The sequence below is a fragment of the Talpa europaea genome, assembly GCF_964194135.1.
Source record: "Talpa europaea genome assembly, chromosome: X".
In the NCBI taxonomy this organism is placed as follows: Eukaryota; Metazoa; Chordata; class Mammalia; order Eulipotyphla; family Talpidae; genus Talpa; species Talpa europaea.
Genome location: NC_140081.1, coordinates 93100764 through 93121101, shown reverse-complemented (window position 1 = coordinate 93121101; position 20338 = coordinate 93100764). Strand labels below are relative to the sequence as shown.

Sequence of the window (20338 nt, the reverse complement as noted above, 5' to 3'; positions counted from 1 at the left end):
CGGAGACCACGGCGAGTCGCCTGCGCCACGTTCACACCTGGGCGGGGCTCGCAGGGAGCGGCTCGGCGGGCGGGCGGGGCCGAGGGGCGGGGCCGGCCCATACACTCCCCCCCCGCGGCCCCGCCCTCGTAGGCCCGGATTCCGGCTGGCCCCACCCCCGGGCGGGGGCGGGGACCGACTCGCGCAGGCGCAGTCGAGCTCGGGCGGGCGCCCAGCCAGAGGGGCGGGCTGCGTGGCGCAGTCCGCGCCCGTTTGCAGCGCGGGGCCCGGCGGCCGTGTGGCCGTTCCGCCGCAGCTTGTCGCCGTGGCCCCGGCGCGGCCGCGCGGAGGCAGAAATGCCGCTGCCGGGCCAGGGCCTCCTCTGGTTCGGCGTGGTTCTGGGCTCCATCTACGCCTCCCGCGAGTCGGCGACGCAGGGCAACTGGACCACAGGTGCCGCCCACGTCCGCGCCTTCTCCTTTCTTCCCTTGTTCCCGGCCCACACCGCCCTTTCGCGCCTCGCTCCCGCCCTCCTCCCATCCAGCCTGCTCCCATCCAGCCTCCGCTCCCTCCCATCATCCTTTCTTCCTTCCCTCCGGCCCCCCCTTCCTTCCCTGCCTCCGTGCACACTTCCCCCTTTGTCCCTAAATTTCTTCCCTCTCTTCTCCCCCTCCCTCCCCTCTGCCACCCCCATCCTCTTTTCCTCTCCCTCCCTCCTGTTCCTCCCTCCCTCTCCTCCAAGCTTGACACCCTGGCCAAAGCCTAGCCCTGCCACCCAGGACTGCGGCTTCCTCTGTGCACCCCCACCCAGGGGCACAGCCCAGGTCACCCCTCCCAGGCTTGGCTGGTGGGGTTGTCAAGGTGCAGGGGCCAGGCCTGGGCCTTTCAGACCCCAGCACTCAGGAGGGGCGCGGTTCAGTGCCAGTGCAGGTGACCTGGCTGCAGCCCCTACTGTCCTGTGCAGATGCTCTGAATGTCCTCCTAATCATCGTGGACGACCTGCGCCCCTCCTTGGGCTGTTATGGGGACAGACTTGCAAAGTCCCCAAACATTGACCAGCTGGCCTCCCACAGCCTTCTTTTCTACAATGCCTTTGCCCAGGTAGGTATGGGGTCCTGTGGAAGTGCTGTGTGGCTCGCGCACTGAGGGTGGGGCTGGGAGGGGCGGTCCCTTCAGCTGTTGTTACCTGGGTCTGCTTGTGCCTGCCATCTCACTTCCAGGGAAGCATGTTGTCTGCAGGAGGCAGTTAGAACGGGGTTTTTCCTGGCAGAGGAGGTATCTGCCTGCAAAGGGGCCCCTCTTCCTTGGCCGGAGGCTGTGCCTAGGCTGGCCCTGCCCACCTTCTTGCCCCAAAGAGGGAATGTTCTGGCGTGAGAAGCAATGATGGCTACACAATGCCACCCTCAGCTCTGCCAGCTGAAGGGTGTGCTGGCCAACTTGCCATGGTGGCTCTCCTCCCCGAGCCCCTCATGGGGCTACCCCCACCCCCACTGCCTGTTTTGTGCACCTGTGAGATGCCATCATGCAGCAGCCATAACCCCCCACTGCTTTGCGGGGCTGTTTCCTCCCGCCATCCCTCCCTTCCTATGCCCCCAAAGCCTTATTTGTGGTGCGTGGGTTAGGCCCAAATCCTTACTTGACTCTGAGATCTGCATGACTCAGCTGCCAAGCTATTTGCCAAGGACTCCAGTGGTTGCCTGGTTACCATTAGCTCCAGGCTTGCTGTCCTCTGAGGACACTTACCTCTGCTTCTGCTCCCTGACAGCAGGCGGTGTGTGCCCCGAGCCGCGTGTCCTTCCTCACTGGGAGGAGGCCTGATACCACCCGCCTCTATGACTTCAACTCCTACTGGAGGGTGCACGCTGGGAACTTCTCCACCATCCCCCAGTACTTCAAGGAGAACGGCTACGTGACCATGTCGGTTGGAAAAGTCTTTCACCCTGGTACTGCCTATACCCAGAATCTGGGTTTTGTCTTGCTTCACCCTGGGCGTGGGACTCCCCTCCTGGGGCTGGTGCTACTAGACAGAGGTCTCTTGGGGCTGGGTGGGCCCCTCATGAGTGGCTCCCGCCTTGGTCCAAAATATGAATTCTGTGCTTGGCTTCCCGTTCTCACCTGGCATGAGCGCGCCTGACAACTTCTCTCCCTCTCAGCAATGAGCGCTGCTGCTGTTGGGTCCCTTTGCTCCTCAGGTAGAAGGAAGGCACTCACCAGGAGGAGGGAATCTTGGGGGGCATCTGGCTGCGTGCCTGGCCCTCTGCTCCCCAGCGCCCAGTGGGGACTGGGTTAGCACATCCGAGCACCATCCACACAGCAGCCCTGCTCTCTGGTGAAGGGCTGCAGTTTGGCGAGGGCTGCCCACATGCTCCGGAGAGAGGACCGTGAGCTGGCACCGACCTCCAGCATGGGCACCTGCCTGGCACATGCCTTTCCTGTCGACGCGAGAAGGCTGAGGCACAGCCAACATGCAGCTTTTTTTTTTTTTAACTTATGGAAGAATTGCACGATTGACACGAAGTTGGAAAAAAGAAGAAACTAAAGAATGGAAAGCACTTGTCATCGCAGTACCCTGCCGAGTGCTGTATGTGGGTGTCCCCGCCCCCCGCCATTCTGGGCATATTCTTTTTCTGATTGGTGATTCCTGGTGAGTGCAGTTCCACCTTTTCCCGTATAGCGACTGTCCACGTGAGGTCGTGTCGAGCGACAGCCTGGTAGTCTCACATGGAGACGCGCCACCGTAGTGCAAGTTGCCTTCAGGCCTTTGCCGTCACACATATGCTGGGGTGCCCAGCACCAGGAGCAGGGGAGTCCGGGTCCCTCGGTTCCATTCCAGCTCTGCCACTTCCTAGCTGTGCGGCTGACCTTGGGCAGATGGTTCATCCGCTTTGCGCGTTGGGTGCCTGCTCTGGGAAGCTGGCATCAGAGCTGCCTTGACCAGCTACCTGGGGAGTCTCCATGTCCAGGGGTTCAGGAGTTGAATCCTGGCTGTAAAACAGTTTAATCAGCGGTAGTTAGAGCATTGCAGAAGGGAGGAATTTGAGTCATTAGGGAAAATATGTTCAAAATTATTTGTGGCGACTTCAAAGTCTTCATGAATTATGTTTGAATCTGTATGTTTCTTGAAATATTTAGAAGTGAGCCAAGAACCCTCAAACTCGAAATCGCTTGAGAAGACTGCTCAGACACTGCTAGAGACTCGGGGTTCCTTGTTCATGAGCGTCTTCCTTGCATTCCAACATCTCTGCCAGCTGGTCGTGTTGTCGGTGGCCACAGCGTCTGTGAAGGGTCTAGGGGTCTCGGGAAAAAAGAAAGGAAAACCTGATCCCCGTAGGGACAGTCAGTCTTGTCCTCAGGAGTGAGGACTTGACCAGTTCAGCAGCTCCCCCTGGGCCCAGCGGTGACACCGGCCACTCGCCGCCGTCTGGGGCCCGCTGAGATCCCATTCTGTTGGGCTGAGTTGGGTCCATTTTGAAGGTGAATCTGAACAGAATCCTGTGGTGCAGCTGCCACCACCTCCAGAGGCGCTTCCCACAGCTTGGCCTCTCCCTTGCCTGGAGGGGAGTGTTTGGGAGAGAGGAGTAGCTACTGGAGAGGGGGACGGTGCTTCGGAAAGAGATGCCAAGCAGAGCTAGTGGGGTCGCCTCTTTCGTCTCCAGGATTAGGTTTCGCACGCAGGCTCCTCGGGCCCAGCCTTCAGTGGAGAACAGAGGTTTCGCCTGCGCTGCTTGTAGGAACAGTGTGTGGTGGCTGACAGTGGCCCCACTGAGTACTGCTCAGGGTGTGCTGCTCTGGGCTGCCCGCTTCCTTAAGTCGACAGCAAGCAAGGTGGCTGCTTCTCCGACTCATTTCCCGAGGCGGAAGTTGAGACTTAGTGAGGTCAAGTGGCTTGGCTACAGTGGCCCGGGTGCTGAGGGAGCGGTGCTAAGATTTGAATCTAGGGGCCTCCTGGGTGGCGCAGCGGTTGAACGCTGGGCTGCAAAGCTGCCCGCAGCTTCTGCAGCACCAGTTCTCCCCGGCCACTGGCAAAGGTCCCACATGGCGTGACAGACCTCTCCTGTTGCCCGCTGCTCCCCTCAGCAGTGTACTTCGGCAGTCTGCCTGCTCTGCTCCCCGCTCTGGCTCTGGTGAATCCTCTCACCCTCCCGCGCTTCTGACTGTACCCAGTGCTTATAGAAATAAATAAATCTTTAAAAAAAAGATTTGAATCCAGGCCTGTAGGCCCCTCTGCTCTCTCCTCTGCGCTAGCTGTGCTGGCTAAGCCTGCCCCAGACGCCCCTGCTGGCTCTCCTCAGCGGCACCCCATGCTTTTCTGTGCAGGGCACCTCTCCCTGCCTGTGACATGCTCCTGCTGCTGCTGCTCCTCTAGCACAGCCCTGGAGGCAGCACTTCCCTTCACATCCCTTGCCAGCCTCAGTGACTTTAGAGGCCCTCACTGCCAGGCCTCACCAGTTCCTGTGTCACCTCTGTGCCTGGGCGCTGCCCCCCTTACACAGTGCTTCTGCTGTTTTCTCTCTCTGATTTATTCACTCATTCATCCACTTGACGGTGGAGCTTTTTTCTCTAAAACTATTTTAACTGGGAAGAATTGACACTAACTTCCTCTTGAGGTTTCGGGCCTCTGGGTTCTTATATTACACATGGCTGGCAGAATCTGTGCAGGATCCCCGAGACAGGCCCGCTTCCCTCATTTTCCCGAGTCCCGGGGCCTAGTCAGCTTGTGGATGGATCCTCAGATTAGCTATAGTGGCCCGAGACTGCTGCAGATCCTGGGCCAAAAACTTCTGATTTGGGTCCAGCACCTGGGTTGCATCCGGCAGGTGCCTGCTGCGTTGGTCACAACCAAGGATGTGATGTGTGTAGCAGGACTGGAATAAATAGAATGGGCTAGTTGATTTGGTACAGTTCGGAGAGCTTCCAATTTTGAGCTTAGAGGATTTTCAGTAACATGCTTTTGCAGTGAGGCCAAGAGCTTTGAGCGGTTTCAGCAAGAGGAAGGCTGTCACGTGGATTTCCTCCAGCATCTCCGCAGCTGGCAGCCAGTCCCTCCTTGTTTCCACATGTTGTTTTGTCTTCCCAGATACTTTGTCAACTATGGGCTGGGGTGGGTTTCTCTTTGTGAATGAGCGCTGAACTTGGTGTTCTCAGGCATGATTTCAGTCCTGGCTCACTTGTCTGGCATCTGGTTGGCACCAGGTTGGTGCCCGGCACAACAGCGGTGCCCATGCCTCTGCTGCTTCCTTCAGCGGGTGGGTGAGACCCCGGCCCCAGCTTTGCAGGGTCGTGCCACCCTTCCCAGCTGGCTGATCACTTTCCTTGGAGGCCAGATGCTCAGTCCTCAGAGGGAAGCTGAAGAGGTGGCTTCTGTGGGGACTTCCCCAGCATCCGGCCTGGAGATGAGGAAACTGAGGGGCCATGCTGCTTCCCCAATTGTTTACAGTTTTAGCTTGGGATGGGGAGGGTCCTGCCGCACTTAATGTCGTTTCTTCCCCCCAGGAATATCTTCTAATCACAGCGATGATTCCCCATACAGCTGGTCAGTCCCACCTTACCACCCCTCCTCCGAGAAGTACGAAAACACCAAGGTGAGTGGGAGCAGAAGTGCTTCTCCTGTCAGGCACACAAAGTTCGCGAGGTGTTCCCTGCAACTTCCCGCCCGCGCGTTAGGCGGGGAGCTTCGCAGGGCTCGTTTTTGACCCTGGTGTGCCTTCCGTCCATCTGTGTGTCCGTCTGTCTGCCTCGGGCCTGATGGACATGTCCAGGTGCTCACAGCTCTGGTGGGGATCTTACCATTTTAAAGCATCATGGGAAGAAAAGGAATCTGTGAAGAAAGTTAATATATTGTTTCCCACTTTTTAAAATCATAGCCTGGTAGGTGGGTCGTGGGCCGATTGGGTGGCGCGCGTGTCTGTGTTGAGCCGTGGCGCGAGCATCTTCACACGCGTGTGCCGGCCGTTTGTATGTCTCCTGTGCGGAAATGTTCATTCAGGCCCTCAGCCCATTTTTTAAACTGGATTATTCGTTCTATTTACTGTTGAATTGGAGCCAGTGTTTGTTATCATCAGTTTACTTAGGTTTCCTTTCATGGGTTCTGGTCTGGAGACAGGATTAGCAGCCAGAAGCTAAGCGCTGGGGCATTTCCAGCCCCTGCCTGGAGCGGAAAAGGGGCCTGTCTCGTCCCCCTCCCCTGTGCCCGCCCAGCCTGGATGGCTGAGAGGTGTGACTGCTGCTGTGGACAGTGAGTCTGCCACGGGACCTTCGTGACTTCCATTTCTTGCACTTGAAAAGCTGACTTTATATGTTTTGTTTTGCAAGACATGTCGGGGGCCAGATGGAGAACTCCATGCCAACCTGCTTTGCCCCGTGGATGTGGCAGATGTGCCTGAGGGCACCTTGCCTGACAAACAGAGCACCGAGCAAGCCATACAATTACTGACAAAGATGAAAACATCGGCCGAGCCTTTCTTCTTGGCTGTTGGATACCATAAGCCGCACATCCCCTTCAGGTACCCAAAGGTGAGGCCCTGACTGGGGGCAGAGTTGGCACAGCATGACAGTTGCAGCCTTGGATGAAGGAAGGGCTTGTGACGTGCAGGTAGGCACTTTCTACCCCACCTTGCGCCGTCACCAGGGATGCCTGGCGGCACTAGCATGCCCAGCAATGTGAAGATGGGAGTCAGAGGTGAGGCTAAGAGGTAGGTTTCGGATGTGTGGAACCCTGTGGGAAGTGCTTGACTTTCTACTTCCCTTCCCTGGAGGGTTGCATTTCCTGTCCTTGAACTCTGGGAGCTCATGTTGGGTGGGATGGTGAGATCATCACCGAGAAGTGAGCAGAGCTGGCCGGCCAGGTGTGCAAGAAGAGGTAGTTCTTGGGATATGATTCTAGGGTACAGTGGGAAGGCCTGTGGGTCAGACCCCTTAACACTGGGCCTCGTCCTGCTGGCTGGCACTTCCGGTCCTGTGCTCGAGGGCTGTCATTTAGAGCATGCAGCCTCTTCCTTTGGAACAGCTCGTGGGGTTTTTCCCTGTTGTGTTTCTTTCCTGGGCCTGTGCAGCCTCTCCCTTAGAGACCACAGCCCTGCTGTGCTGTGTTTGCTTCGACAGCCCAGAGGCTGTCGCTTTCTCAGCAGGAGCCTCCAGCCCCGTGGTGGAGGAGACTCGCTTCTCCTGCCTCTTGGGCAGAGAAAAGTTGACCTTGCCAGCCTGAGGAGGACCTTCGGAAAGGCCTACCCACAAGGATGGCCCTTGGCTGGTCCCTGGATCTTCAAAGTGTTGCCCCCTTTCTCAGAACTCCTGAGGGGGCTCACGATGCCTTACTGTTTGTTCACACAAGCCTCAGTTTCTGCCTGGGTCTGGGATATGGGACTGTGCAGGCAGGGTGCCTCAGCTCCATCCCCAGCCCAAAGCCTGGGTGCTGGGGCTTTAATGAGCTTCCCAGCCAGTGTTATTATACCACCCAGTGCTGCGGAAATGAAGCGCGTTCTGTGTGACTTCACCGGGAGAAGACTCTGGAAGCTTGTGCCTGGTTTCTCCACACACTTTGCCCCCCACCCCACCTTTTTCCTTTGCTGATGGTGTTGGGTGTCCCTTCACCACCATCACCCTCAGCCACAAGGAGGACTGTGCTGAGCTCTGGGGATCCCCCCAGGGAACTGCCCACTCCAGGGGTCACTTTGGAACCCACAGCTCCTCCACCCATTTTCTTAGAGGGAGGTGCAGACAAGGAGGCGGGGGGCTCGATTGTAGAAAGAGCTTTACTGCCCCATCTGTAGGAGTCCAAGGTCACATGGTGCCAACACCATTGGTCTCTGATCTCGCCCTCAGGCCTGACTGTCAGGTGCTGGCAAATACCTGTGGTAAAGAGTGACAATGTGGTGGCTTTGTGTGCTTCCCCCAAGGAGTTTCAGAAGCTGTATCCCTTGGAGAACATCCCCTTGGCTCCTGATCCCCAGGTCCCTGCCGGCCTCCCTCCCGTGGCCTACAATCCCTGGATGGACATCAGGGAGCGGGAGGACGTCCAAGCGTTAAACATCAGTGTGCCCTATGGCCCGGTCCCCGTGGACTTTCAGGTATGGGAGACATACCTGGGCGAGGCGTCAGCCCCTTGTGTGCTAAAGCCAACACTGCTTTTCTCAGTGGGCACCCCTCTGCCGTCACCCCTCTGCCCATCCCGTCTCACTAAGAACCTTCTCTGTGCTGGGTGTCAGGTGATGTGCCGGGCAGGGGGTCGTCTTGGGGAAATTAGGGCACAGCTTGACTAGAAGGGCCTTGGCACAGACGGAGCCGGGGTACCACACAGGGCCATCCAGCTGAGACCTCTGGTGTCCAGTGGCCACGACATGGGGGCGGAGCAGCCTCGGCAGTTAAGAATGGTTACACTGACTCAGTAGCCACTCTGCCTGATAATGTTCCTTCAGGAATATTCCACCTAGAGCCCTGCATCTCTGTGATTCATGTGAGTATTCTGACAGGCAGGCCGCAGTGTGAGGGTGAGGGCAGTGTCTTCAAAGTGTGCTCCCTGGATCCCCACAAGCCTGCATTGGCACGAAGCACAGTGGGTGATTGGGCGACCCCTCCTTAGTGATGGCCCATCAAAAGGCTGCGGCTTTGTGAGCTCTTTACAGTGCCCTCAGAACCTGCTTTTGTCGTCCAGGTGAGGGAACCCCAGGCGGGGCGGGGCGGCGGCTGGCCCCAGGTCATGCCCAGGTCAGTCGTGTTGCTTCCTGGCATTCTGGCTTTGAGTCCTGAGAGGGAACCCGTGCTACCCATGCCACCCTCCAGTCCCATCCGCCCCAGGGCTCTGATCTGCCCTCTGAGGCTGCTCTGCAGCCTCCCCACTGCCTGCCAGCCCCTTTGCCCCTCTGCCCACCGTCTTAACTTATAGCCACACTTCCTGTTGCAGAAACCAAGACTGGGGGACAGCCTGAGGGAGGGGACTGCATAGGATGGATGTAGGTACACTTGGGCTGTGCCCCTTGCCAGCTGTGTGTCTCTGGGCAAGTTAATTAACTTCTCTGAGCCTGAGTTGTCGTGTGTAAGATGGGAGTGGTGACACTTACCTTATAGGGGGGTTTGCAGGATCGGCTGCTACCCAGCAAGTAGGTGGTAAGTGGGCACTACTATTGGTAGCCTCCCTTACCAACAGCTGGAATTGTACCTGTGCACGCGTGTGGGGTGTGTGCGCTCTCATGCGCCGGGCTCAAGGCTTCCCCTGGGTCTCAGAAGAGCAGCAGGAACTTGGCCAACCGAGCCCCCTTCCCATCCCTGCAGTGGGGTCTTCCCTCCTTCCCAGCCCTTCACTGCAGACTGTACACCTGCTCCCTGCCCTCTCCCCGGACTGCTCCCCCTCACCCGGCCTGACCTTGGGGGAGAAAGCGAAGTGTGGCTTGTTCTGGCTGCTGCTTCACCTTGAGATCCTGCCTCAGCTAAGTGAAACACCTGGCGTGCTCTTGTGGTCCTCATCCTCCCTGCTCCCCTCTCCTACTTGATCTCCTAAGCCGCTTAAATCCGCACTGCCCCCTCGCTCCTTCAGCACACCTCCCTAAGCCACTGCAGCAGGCGTGGCTTGATTTGTTCTTTAAACAAGTGTGTGTCCAGCGCAGCGACCTGAGTCCCTGGAATATGCCGGGCGCCCTAGGCCACTCACACCAGAGCTCTGTGTGCCGGCCGGCCCTTGCTTGGGAAGACCTGCGCGCCCTGCTGGGAGGGGGACAGTGGCGCCCCGCGTCTGCTGAGATCTCTGTGCTAAAGTGAAAACTGATTTGCTTTAAGAAGAACGGGACTTCTGGCCATGTGGGTTGCACAGGAGCGCAGGCGTGGGGAGGCAGCGAGCAGTGGGGTCGGGTGGAGAAGACCATCGAAGGCATCAGCGGGGGCTGCCCGGGAGGGCTGCTCAGGGGACATGGCGGATGTGCCAGCTCAGCCGCTGAACTCAGTCACCTTCGTTACCTGTTTTGGATTTATAGCGGAAGATCCGCCAAAGCTACTTTGCGTCAGTTTCATACATGGATACCCAGGTCGGCCGCCTCTTGAGCGCCCTGGACGACCTGCAGCTGGCCACTGGCACCATGGTCGTGCTCACCTCAGATCACGGTGAGTGTTGGGGACCGCCTGCCAGCCTCAGAGCCTTTCTGCGTTCTTAAACACAGGCGTCTTCTCTCCTGGGGATCAGCGAGGCTGGGGTCTTTGGGTGCTACTACAATGACCCTGTTAGCCCTGGGACCTACCCCTGGAGGCCAGGCCTGTGGGTCTGAGGATCACCTCAAATGTATGGGTGATGGATGCTGATGGGGAGAACCTTATGGGGACTTGTTTTTTCATGGTGAACTCAGCAGTAGCTTCCATTAGTGGGGGAACCCCTTTCAACCCTGCTTCTAGCCATTTCCAGGGTTGGAGGGCTGTCAGCACAGCCCTCAGCCTTCACCATGCCCTTCCCCCACCGCCCTGCCCACACCCCGGGTTTTACCACTGCCCATCGCTCCTCGGGCTGTGTCCTCCTTTTTCCAAAAGTGGAAATATCTTTATTAATTTTAATTTGAAAATTTTTAAATATGCTCAATAGTAGAGAACGAAATACCACTCCTTGCCCTGCCCCCCAGTCTCCCAGCTCCCCAGTCAGTCTTGCTCATCTCATCCTGAGCTACTCCTGAATTTTTTTTTTTTTTAGGAAATCAGAATGTTCAGTTTTCCAAAAAGTATCTTAAAAATGTGGCTCTTTTGAAGGACAACCACATGCTCATTACCACACCCGGAGCAGGGAAATGATTCCTCATTGTTGTCAGACGCCATACCCTCATCGACGTTAGAGCTGAGTGTGCTCTCGTTGGGAGGAAAAGGAATCTGCAGCTCATGGGATGGGGGGCTGAGCCCCCTGCCCTTTGTCCCACTTGGCCAGGGCTTAGCGGTGCCGCCAGCCTGTACTTGTGACACAGCCCTGTTGTGTGTGTCGCGTCGTGTAGTCCTGGCAGAAGGCAGTGTCCATTGTGCTTCAGGTGCTGTTTTGTTCTTCCCACTTAACATAGACAATCCCCCATGTTAGTTGGTTATACCTGGAGGTGTCCCAGTTTTTTGTTGCTCCCCCAATGAACTGACACTCCCTGTGACCCTTCTGCTCGGTGCCCATTCTCCTGTGCCAGCGCAGACCGCTGTGCCCTGTCATGGCAGGACCCACTTGCAAGGTTTCTTTGCTCCGTGCAGGTGCACCTGCTTACAGGTGGCCCTTCCCAGAGGGCTCTTCCGCAGCCAGACCACGGAAGCCTTCTCGAACCCGCCATGGCAGGTTTTGGTGGCTTTGGCTATTTTGTAACGCAAAATGCTCCGTGTTTTACATTTTTTATATCACAAAAGAGTGTGCAAACATCCGAAGATTTGTGAATTTCCAACTTGGAGTATTTCTTGTGTCTTTGGCGAAGGGTGTTGGAAATTAGCGGTAAGGGTGGTTTTCAGTGAAGGCCGAGGACGGGGAACCCGGCATCGTGGGTTTTTGTTCTATGGCGTGTCTTAAACACCGGGCGAGAGCTCCCTGTCTTTTTTTTTTTTTGGAAATGTGGGCAGTGTAGCTTCACAGCCCACACCCAAAAGCGAAAACCTGAGCTGTGGGACTGGAGGCAGGAGATGGGCGGGCACAGGACAGGGCAGTGATGACGGGGCCCGGGTCTGCGTGGGCCACAGGCCTTGGCGCCCAGCCTTGACGCACGGGGTTAGTTCTTATCACTTCTTGTAGTTTGGGAACTTGATATTTATTTTGCCTTTGAAGATTTCCTTTCTCAGGACAAATGCCTTACTTCAAAAAAACAGAGTGTTTAGGGGAAAGCACCCTTTTTGTGGCCATTCGAGAGGAAGTCTGCCTTCCCTGCAGGGGACGAGTTTTAGCTACAGGACACGAAACGGCATCTACGGTGAGTGGGCTGCCATGGTGTGCGTCATTTTTAGTCATTATGTTATGCTTTTCTGCACCAGGGTGGTCTCTAGGCGAACATGGAGAATGGGCCAAATACAGCAATTTTGACGTCAGCACACGTGTGCCCCTGATGTTCTACGTGCCTGGAAGGACGGCTCCACTTCCAGAGGCAGGCCAGAGGCTGTTCCCTTATGTCGACCCTTTTGCTCCCGCCTCGGAATTACTGGAGCCAGGTATGCACGCCGCTGTGGTCACAGCGCTTGATGGCAGCAGTTGGTGTTGAAGCCACGTTCTCAGGCCGCAGCCTGGGGCCTACCAGCCCGCCCTCCTGCCCCTGTTGGCCATCCCCCGACCCTGACCTGATCTTCCTGGGTGCCTCCCAGGCTCTGTGGCAGGGTGGAGGGGCAGGCCGGAGGAGAGGTGCGAGCCCAGCGTGGGGAGGGCCTGCTCAGGCTGGGCCGCTCAGCCCGGCTCCTTCCCCTGCACACTGCTGGCTGGAACTCGGCACTTTTCGAGGGAGTCTGTGGCCCTTTTGACAGCTCAGCACTCCAGCAGGTCACTAGATACATAAAATCTTTTTTATTATTCTCATTTTGACAAATTACTCATTTTTTAAAATTTCAAAATCAGTATGTGTGGCTATAAAAGCCAGACTATACAGGAGCATCTGGAGATTGTTATAAAGACTCTTTTTAAATTTTTTTTTTATCTTAAAGATTCATTTGTTTGTTTATACAAGCACTGGGTACAGTCAGAAGCGAGGGAGGGTGAGGGAATTCACCAGAGCCAGAGCGGGGAGCAGAGCAGGCAGAAGGACCGAGGTACACTGCTGAGGGGAGCAGCGGGCGGCAGGAGAGGTCTGCGCGCCATGTGGGACCCTCGCCCTGCAGCCGGGGATGGAATTGGCGCTGCAGAGGCTGCGGGCAGCTTCACAGCCCAGCGCTCAACTGCTGCGCCACTGGGGAGGCCCCATAAAGACTCTTGAATCACCCACCAGCCCATTTATAGACATGTTTCCTGTGTACTTGTCTAGCATTTTACCAGGGAATTTTTTTTCCATTTAAGAATAGTTTATTTTCTTCCTAGAATGTTGATTTGTCAATCGTTTATACAACTATATGATTTGGGGAGTATAGGGTCACCCCTCCACATGTGCCCTTGCATCACTCCACCAGAGCTTCAGTGCGAGAGCGAGGAGGGGCTGGGAGGAAAAGTGAGTGGGTATTGGCAGCAGATCCTTAAGTTACCGAGTCACTCTACTTCTGCCTTCCCCAACAGTCAAGGGCATGTTTCCTTTGACTTCCCGGGCCTGTCCTTCCAGCGTTTGAAGACCACAACCCTCTTGTCTGCAGATGAAATCTCCAGACTTTCAGCCCTGCCTCTCAAGGGCTCTCAAGCAGGCTGCTTATCCTGCTCTCTGTCTTCCCAAAAGCTCCAGTGTGAGCAAGGCCCTCAGGCAAAGACTCCTGGACAAGCTCCCCTCCTCCACCCAGGTGGCCTGTGTGGGTTCTTCGTGACTCTCTGGGCTTTCAATTCTGTTCATTGGTCTGAGTTTCTGTTTTTGGTCCAGTACCATACTGTTGCTGTGCAATATTGTTTGAAGTCAGGAAGAAGGATGCCTCCATTTTCTTCGAAGATTATTTTAGTAATTCCAGACCTTTTGTGTTTCCATATAAATTTGATAATTGTTCCATTTCCTAAAAAAAAGACACAGATAGTTTAATAGGTATTGCATTAAATCTGTAAATTGCTTTGGGTACTGTAACATTTTAATGATGTTAATTCTTCCTACTCATGAGCACAGAATATCTTTCCATTTCTTTGTGTTTTCTTTTATTTCCTTTAACAGTTTTATAGTTTTCATTGTACAGGTCCTTCACCTCCTTCATTGTTTATTTCCAGATGTTTCATGTTTTTGGTGTGATTTAAAATGGAACTATAGTCCTTATTTCTCTCCTGATAGATTGCTCACATATAGAAATGCCACTGATTTTTGTGTATTGGTTTGATATCCTGCCACTTTACTGTATTCATTTATTATTTCCAGAAGCTTTTTTTTGGTAGACTCTTTTGGTTTCTCTAAGTATATTAGCATGTCGGTTGCAAATAGTGACAGTTTCACTTGTTCTTTTCCAATTTGGGTTCCCTTTATGTCTTTTTCTTGCCTAATTGCTTTGGCTAGGACTTCCAGGACGGTGTTGAATAATAATGGTGACAGTGGACATCCCTGTCTTGTTCCTGATCCCAGTAGAAATGCTCCCCTTGCAGTGGCCCCCAACCGTAGTTCTCAGACTTCCTGGGGCTGTATAGCTGCAATGAAGCATCTGGATTTTCCTATGAGCACATGCTCATCTTCTTTAATATTTGTTGCAAAGGGAGAGGGTGATTCCAGCCTTTCTGTTCCACCATGCCGTGGGTCGAGTATTGCACTTACATTGATTCCTGTTTAAATCCTTTGTTCTGGCCCATCATTCTGGCCTTTCTGGATCTAAGTTTGCTTTACAGCGCCCAGTTTATTTATTTCTGCACCTTTGTAAACTCTGTCTTCTACATCACTGATAAAAGGCTAACCCGTTTTGAAGCGTGGTTATAGCCATTTGGTGACTGGAGACGCCTTCTGACAGCTTGAGTATCTGTGTGGAGATGTCTTCGGGAGGTGCTCAGCCTGGTGTAAAACCATGTAATCGCACTGCCATCTGTTTTCAAATTTTGCCTCTGGCCCAGGTCCCTCCCCTGAACTTTGGCCTTGGATTTCTGCAGCCTGGCCCACGTGGCTGGTCTCACACACCTCCTGCTGCATTTCTGGTCTCATGCCCTGAGCCTTTCCTTTGACACTTCCTCCTCAGGCCTCAGGCCACAGTCTGGAGCTGCCCCCACCCTTTCCGTCTCCCCTACTCCATCTGTGATGCACTGTCAGCAAGCCCGGCACTCTCCAGTCAGGATCTGTCCAGGTTCCTCCTCACCCCTCACTGCCACCCCCTGGGCCACACTGCTCCCTCTCTGGCTAGATTACTGCAGCTCACTACAGTCTCCTTGCTTGTGCCCTTGACCCCCTAGAGATAGTCCTCCTCAAATGATCCTCTAAAACTTGAGCTTGGTCCTGTCACAGCCTGCTCTGGCGCCTCCCCCACTACCTTCTCACTCTGAGGACAAGGCCACATGTTGTCTGGGCCCCCTCATCTCCCACCTCATCTTTTCACAAGCTTCCGGGCCCGCTGTCTTGGACCATGGCTGTCAGTGGGGATTTATCTGCCAGCTTTCTTGTTGCTAGAGTCAGTGTGAATTTTGATTCACGTGCTGCCTGTGAGGTTGGGGGCTCCGGCCACATCATGGAGGGCACTCCTGGTGGCCTCTGCTGTTATTCGTGCTGCAGGCTTGATCATCTGGCTGTGGTGGCCTTGTTGGCCAGGTGTTGCCTTGGTAAAGGTATCTCCTTAAAACCTTTCCTCTTTTCCCCCTTACTAATCAAACATCTAGGAAATAAAACCGGGCTGTATAAAATTCCAACTTTCAAAGATTTCAGAAAGGCCAGATTGACAGTCCCAGTCCAAGGTAAATATGACCAGGAATCAATGCAAAGGGCAGGACTTGGACATGAGAGGTGGATCGACCACGATGGCAGCGCATGTCACCCCGTAAGATGCTGCCATTGGACGACGATGAGCATCAAGTGCTGCTCAGGATGTGGAGAAGTGGAAACTAAAATAGCATGGCCGCTGCACACAGTGGCTTCGTGCTTCCTCAAAACATGGGATGTAGAATTACCATCTGTGTCAGCAGTTCTGCTCTGAGGTGTAGACCCCACAGAACTGAAAGCAGGTGTTCAAACCAAAAACAGTATTATGTGATTGTATCGGCGCATTTGCCATCAACAGGAGGTGCAGGCACTCTGAGGGTGTGTTGGCAGGTGAAAGGATAAAAAATGGGGCCCTTCTCTGCAGTGAATGGACTATTACTCAGTCTTCAAAAGGAAGGAGACTCTAAGGCTGCTACACCAGAGATGGGCCTTGAGGACATGTGGAGTGACATAGGCCAGAGTTGGACACATACTCTGTGGACACATACTCTGTGATTCCACGTACAGGAGGCCCTTGGAGCAGTCACATTCATAGAGACAGAAAATGGAATGGTGGATGCAGGGGCTGGGAGGAGTGGGGCGGGGGAGCAGTTGTTTAATGGGCACAGAGTTTTGGTTTTGCAAGATGCAGAGAGCTGGATGGTGGTGGCGATGTTAGTACAGCGAGGTGAACACTTCGTGCCTCTGACCCGCATGCTCAGAAAACTCGGGGCCGTGAGCTTGATGTTCTCTGTAGTTTCCACAGAAGAGAAAAAGATGGACCAATGCAGACGTGCATAAAAGGGATATCGCCAGGGTGACGCTGTGACACTCAGCGTACCCTGTCCTGAACAGACATTTTACTCAGTGCTTCAGGCCTGATCCACGACCCTTGCATGAACCAGCTATTACACTGGTATTCCCAGGTTGCAGATGCTTTCAGAGAGTTCTAACAGGCAGAAGGCATCTTCATTTGCACCCTGCCATTGGTCAAGGTGCCCAGTTGGCATTGCTCTTCAATTCTTGTGCAAACATTAAGCATAGGAGAAAAAACAGAGTAGCTGTGCAGGCCGGAGGATGCTTCCAGGATGTAACCTGTTCTGTTGGGGGGCTTCCTGTTACAGGCCAGTCAGTCCTGGACCCCGTGGAACTCGTCGCTCTCTTCCCCACACTCGCAGGCCTCGCAGGGCTGCATGTGCCGCCCCCCTGCCCTGTGCCCTCCTTTCATGTCGAGCTGTGCAGAGAAGGCCAGAGCCTGCTGAAGTATTTCCGATCGTCCAGTGTGGAAGACGAGCCGGGGCTCTTGGGTGGTCCCCGTGAGTCGATCGCCTACAGCCAGTACCCCCGGCCTGCGGACTTTCCTCAGTGGAACTCAGACAAGCCGAGTTTAAAAGATATCAAGGTCATGGGCTATTCCATCCGCACAATAGACTACAGGTACACCGTGTGGGTTAGCTTCGACCCCCGTGAGTTTCTGGCTAACTTTTCTGAGGTCCATGCAGGGGAACTGTATTTCGTTGATTCCGACCCTTGGCAGGACCACAATGTATATAATGGCTCCCAAGGGGGGCCCTTCCCCCGTCACTGATGCCTTGAGTGTCCCTTGCAGACGGCAGATACGGTGAGCCCCTTCCAGCCAGTGGGAGGCGTTAGTCTGAAGATCTGTAAATACCCATTTCAGAAGCCGCCCGGGGGGTTGGCCTCAGGATGTGCAACAGCCGAACCTTTGATTGAGTTACTTTTTGATTAGTTTCCAATTGGCCGATGGAGGGCTGGGCTGAGCCTCTCCCTCGTTTGAACAGCCCTCCCTCCCTTATTGACCATGAGTAAGTACCAGACGAACAAACTGACATTGCCTTCCTTGAGATAGCAAGCCTACGTGAGCAAACGGAGCGCTATACTCAGCAAATACTCTCCGTGTTTGTGGAGTTTAGTACAGTTCTGAAAGTAACCACGTAGCAAATTAGGTTTGACACCAAGTTCCTGGTTCTTTTGGTGATGATTTCTGGCCCAGTAGATGCAAAATACAAGGCCAACCTGTAATCCGTGTTTCTTATTAAAATGTAAAGTCAAACAATCATGCAAGCTGCCAAGGCCCTTAAAAGTCTAAATTTTATTTCTAACATCTAAGATACTTTTTTCTAAGACCTCAACATTTCAAAAATCTAAAAAGAAAATTGCTTGAGAAGATGAATGTGCGGTTTCTCCGTCAAATAAATATGTTCAGTAAACGGCAGGCGGGACATGTGGGAAACTCAGCCAGAAGTTTCCAGAGATTTTAAGTTAGTGGCAAATAGTGACACTGACTCCAGAGGCCATGTACGGAAAGGCAGTCACGCACAGCGCGAACTGCTCACGGGCCTGACGGCGCGCGGCGGCGGCATTCTTCTCCTTCAGGGACGGTTGGCTGCAGACAACCATGTATCCAGGAAGCAAAAAATACTCTGCTTGTCACTGCTGATTAAAGACAGCTTTGCTTTTTGTTGCCTTCTAAATTATGTTCAGGGTTGTGAAATGTTTCATTAGTGTAATATTAGGTAGTTTCCAGCCCCCCGGAATGTACTTCTGTGTTTCCTAAATATGAAAATAATCAGAAAGGTAGGATCAAGCCTAGACAGTGTCCTCTTAAAGGGGTGGAATCTTCACGACTCACATTTACAGCCTGTTGAAGCCGGTCTGTGACCCTCACTCACTGGAGCGTCACGCTTGCCAAACGCACGTAGTCCTGTGTCGGCGTGAGTGATGTTTAGTCGTCCTGTCCAGTGCTGCTTCTGTGTTTAAAGGTAAATGTTTGTGGAAAAATATACAGCAGATCGGATGAAGTGACTGCAATGTGTTCAATGGTAAGCAGAAAAAGGCAAGATATTAAAAGATTATTTCAGTTCAGCCCAATTGCTGACAGACTGTTACTCATCAGCCTGCAGAGGGCCTGTGGCGACACAGCTGCGCAGTGAGCAGCTTCGTTATCTCTGTCGCTTCGCATAACCTGTCTCCGACCCCCTGAGCTGGACAGCCTTCAGCAGAGGCCGCTGCCTGTGGCCCTCCCCATTGCCCTTGAGCAGATTCCTTTGGACAGTTCCCTTGACATCAAAACTAGCGATCCCAGCCCGGCGCTGCGCCAGGCACCCCCGCGTTGGCACCGGCCCGTTCCGTGCACTGTTTCCTCTGCCTCTGCCCACAGAGACTTGTCCGGAGCGGCGCGAAGTGTGTCGGGTTTAAGGGTCAGCAGGGAGCTCACTCTGGCTTGTGGCCTCCTCCTCCTCCTGCTCCTCTCCATCGCCATGGTCCCTCGTACCTCTTCCCCCGTAGCTGACCGCCCCCCCGATTTCCTCCCCTGCCCCTTAAGGAATCCACGTGTCTTCCTGGAATCCCTCTGCGATCCTGCCCTTGACAACACCGTCAGTGCCTACTACTGGGTCTACACGACCTCCGCTGAGCAGTCAGAGTCTTCCCTGACTCCACAAAGCCCCTTTCCTCGGCTGACCAGCGTAGCTGGTCCCTCGCTTTCCTGGCCAGTCCGTCCTCCCTCCCACCCCTAGGCTGTCCCCTCCTCTTCTTCACCCGTTCGCGGTCACGGCCATTCTTCACACCCCACTCCCCGCCCCCCTCCCCCGGAGGCTAAGCGTTTGTGACTCTAGACAGTGTCGTGCGAGGCGCGCCGCCCCAGGACCTTGTGGCTACGTGACGTAAGCCAAGTCTCTTTTCCTGAATAGAAAATCAATATGGTAATGATGAAAAAAATGGGAAGAGAAACCCAGTAAAGGGTGAGAAGACGGGTCAGTTCTCTACCCTGGAGATAGTCACATAATATCTTGTCTTTTTTGGGGTGTGAATTCCTGTCTGTTGTCGTGTTCACACCATGTGCTTTGTCACGCACTTTTATGTTCTCCCCCCAGCATCGTATGCAGTTATTACAGACTTTTGCAAAGGTACTTTATACTGGTGGTGATAGATTTTCTTGTGTGGCTTTATCATAATTTAACCTTTCTTCAGTTACTGGAAATTTCGACTGCGTACAGATTTTCAGTATTGCAGATAATTCTGTGATGAACAACTTTGTGCATAAAATATTTTTCTGTTTCAGCTGATTCCTTAGGATAGCCTTTCAGTGCCAAATTGTCAAAAACTTTTCTGTTTGACTCCCCACACTGGTGCTGCCTTAGGGTAGTAAAACTAAAAAAATAAAACCAACAGGCATATATAGAAATGAAACCATAAAAAACCATAAACCCAATCCTCTTGGCCACAGTAGGTGGGTGCCGTATCTTGTTAGAGCTTCAAAACCTTGGTCTTTCTTCTCTCCGTGATTGTGAATGTGTTGATGGGCCCCCTGCCTAAACACTCCATGTGACCCCCCCTTTCTTGTCAAACTTGGAATTGAATAAATACTCACTTTCCTTTGCTTTTGTTGTGGTTTGGTTTATACTCAACTTACCGGTGTCTCCGCCTGTCACCACAGCACATACTTGCATATTACAGGCGATGAGGAGGAGGAAGAGACGCCGCACTTCAGAACAAAGCCACTGCTGACACGGCGTGTTTCTTTCTGCTCACCTTCTGCCCATGCACATGGGCACAGATCTGGGCATTTTTCTTCTTGGGCTCGGTGCCTCGCCATCTTATTTTGTAAGGGCCCTTGTATGGTCCAGAGCTGAAGCCTAACCTGTACCTCCTCGGCTTCAGGTTCTCACGTGCAGAAGACAGAGACCACCCAGGAGAGCGAGAGGAACCAAGTGCCCCGGGGCTGCTCCTACGATACAGCGACGTTCGCGTCCTTCTCGTGTGACTGGCAGTCCTGTCAGCACTTGTAACGGCTGCACCTCCCTGCCTCCGCTCTGCTTTTTTATTAAGTAACACACTGCACTTTAGCAGTTTACAAACTCGTGGGAAGAGACACACACCGTAAA

The 20338-nt window shown here is 54.0% G+C and overlaps 1 protein-coding gene across 1 annotated transcript; it reads left to right on the top strand.

The window, feature by feature from the left end:
• Positions 1-270: 270 nt before the first annotated feature.
• Positions 271-17027, top strand: IDS (iduronate 2-sulfatase; the record flags this gene model as incomplete). The annotated part of the gene is given in 10 exon segments (XM_084259040.1): positions 271-432; positions 944-1080; positions 1745-1922; positions 5473-5561; positions 6292-6492; positions 7875-8045; positions 9942-10068; positions 11935-12108; positions 16556-16999; positions 17002-17027. Coding segments are annotated over 10 exon segments (1644 nt in total). The 5' UTR covers positions 271-335.
• Positions 17028-20338: the final 3311 nt, after the last annotated feature.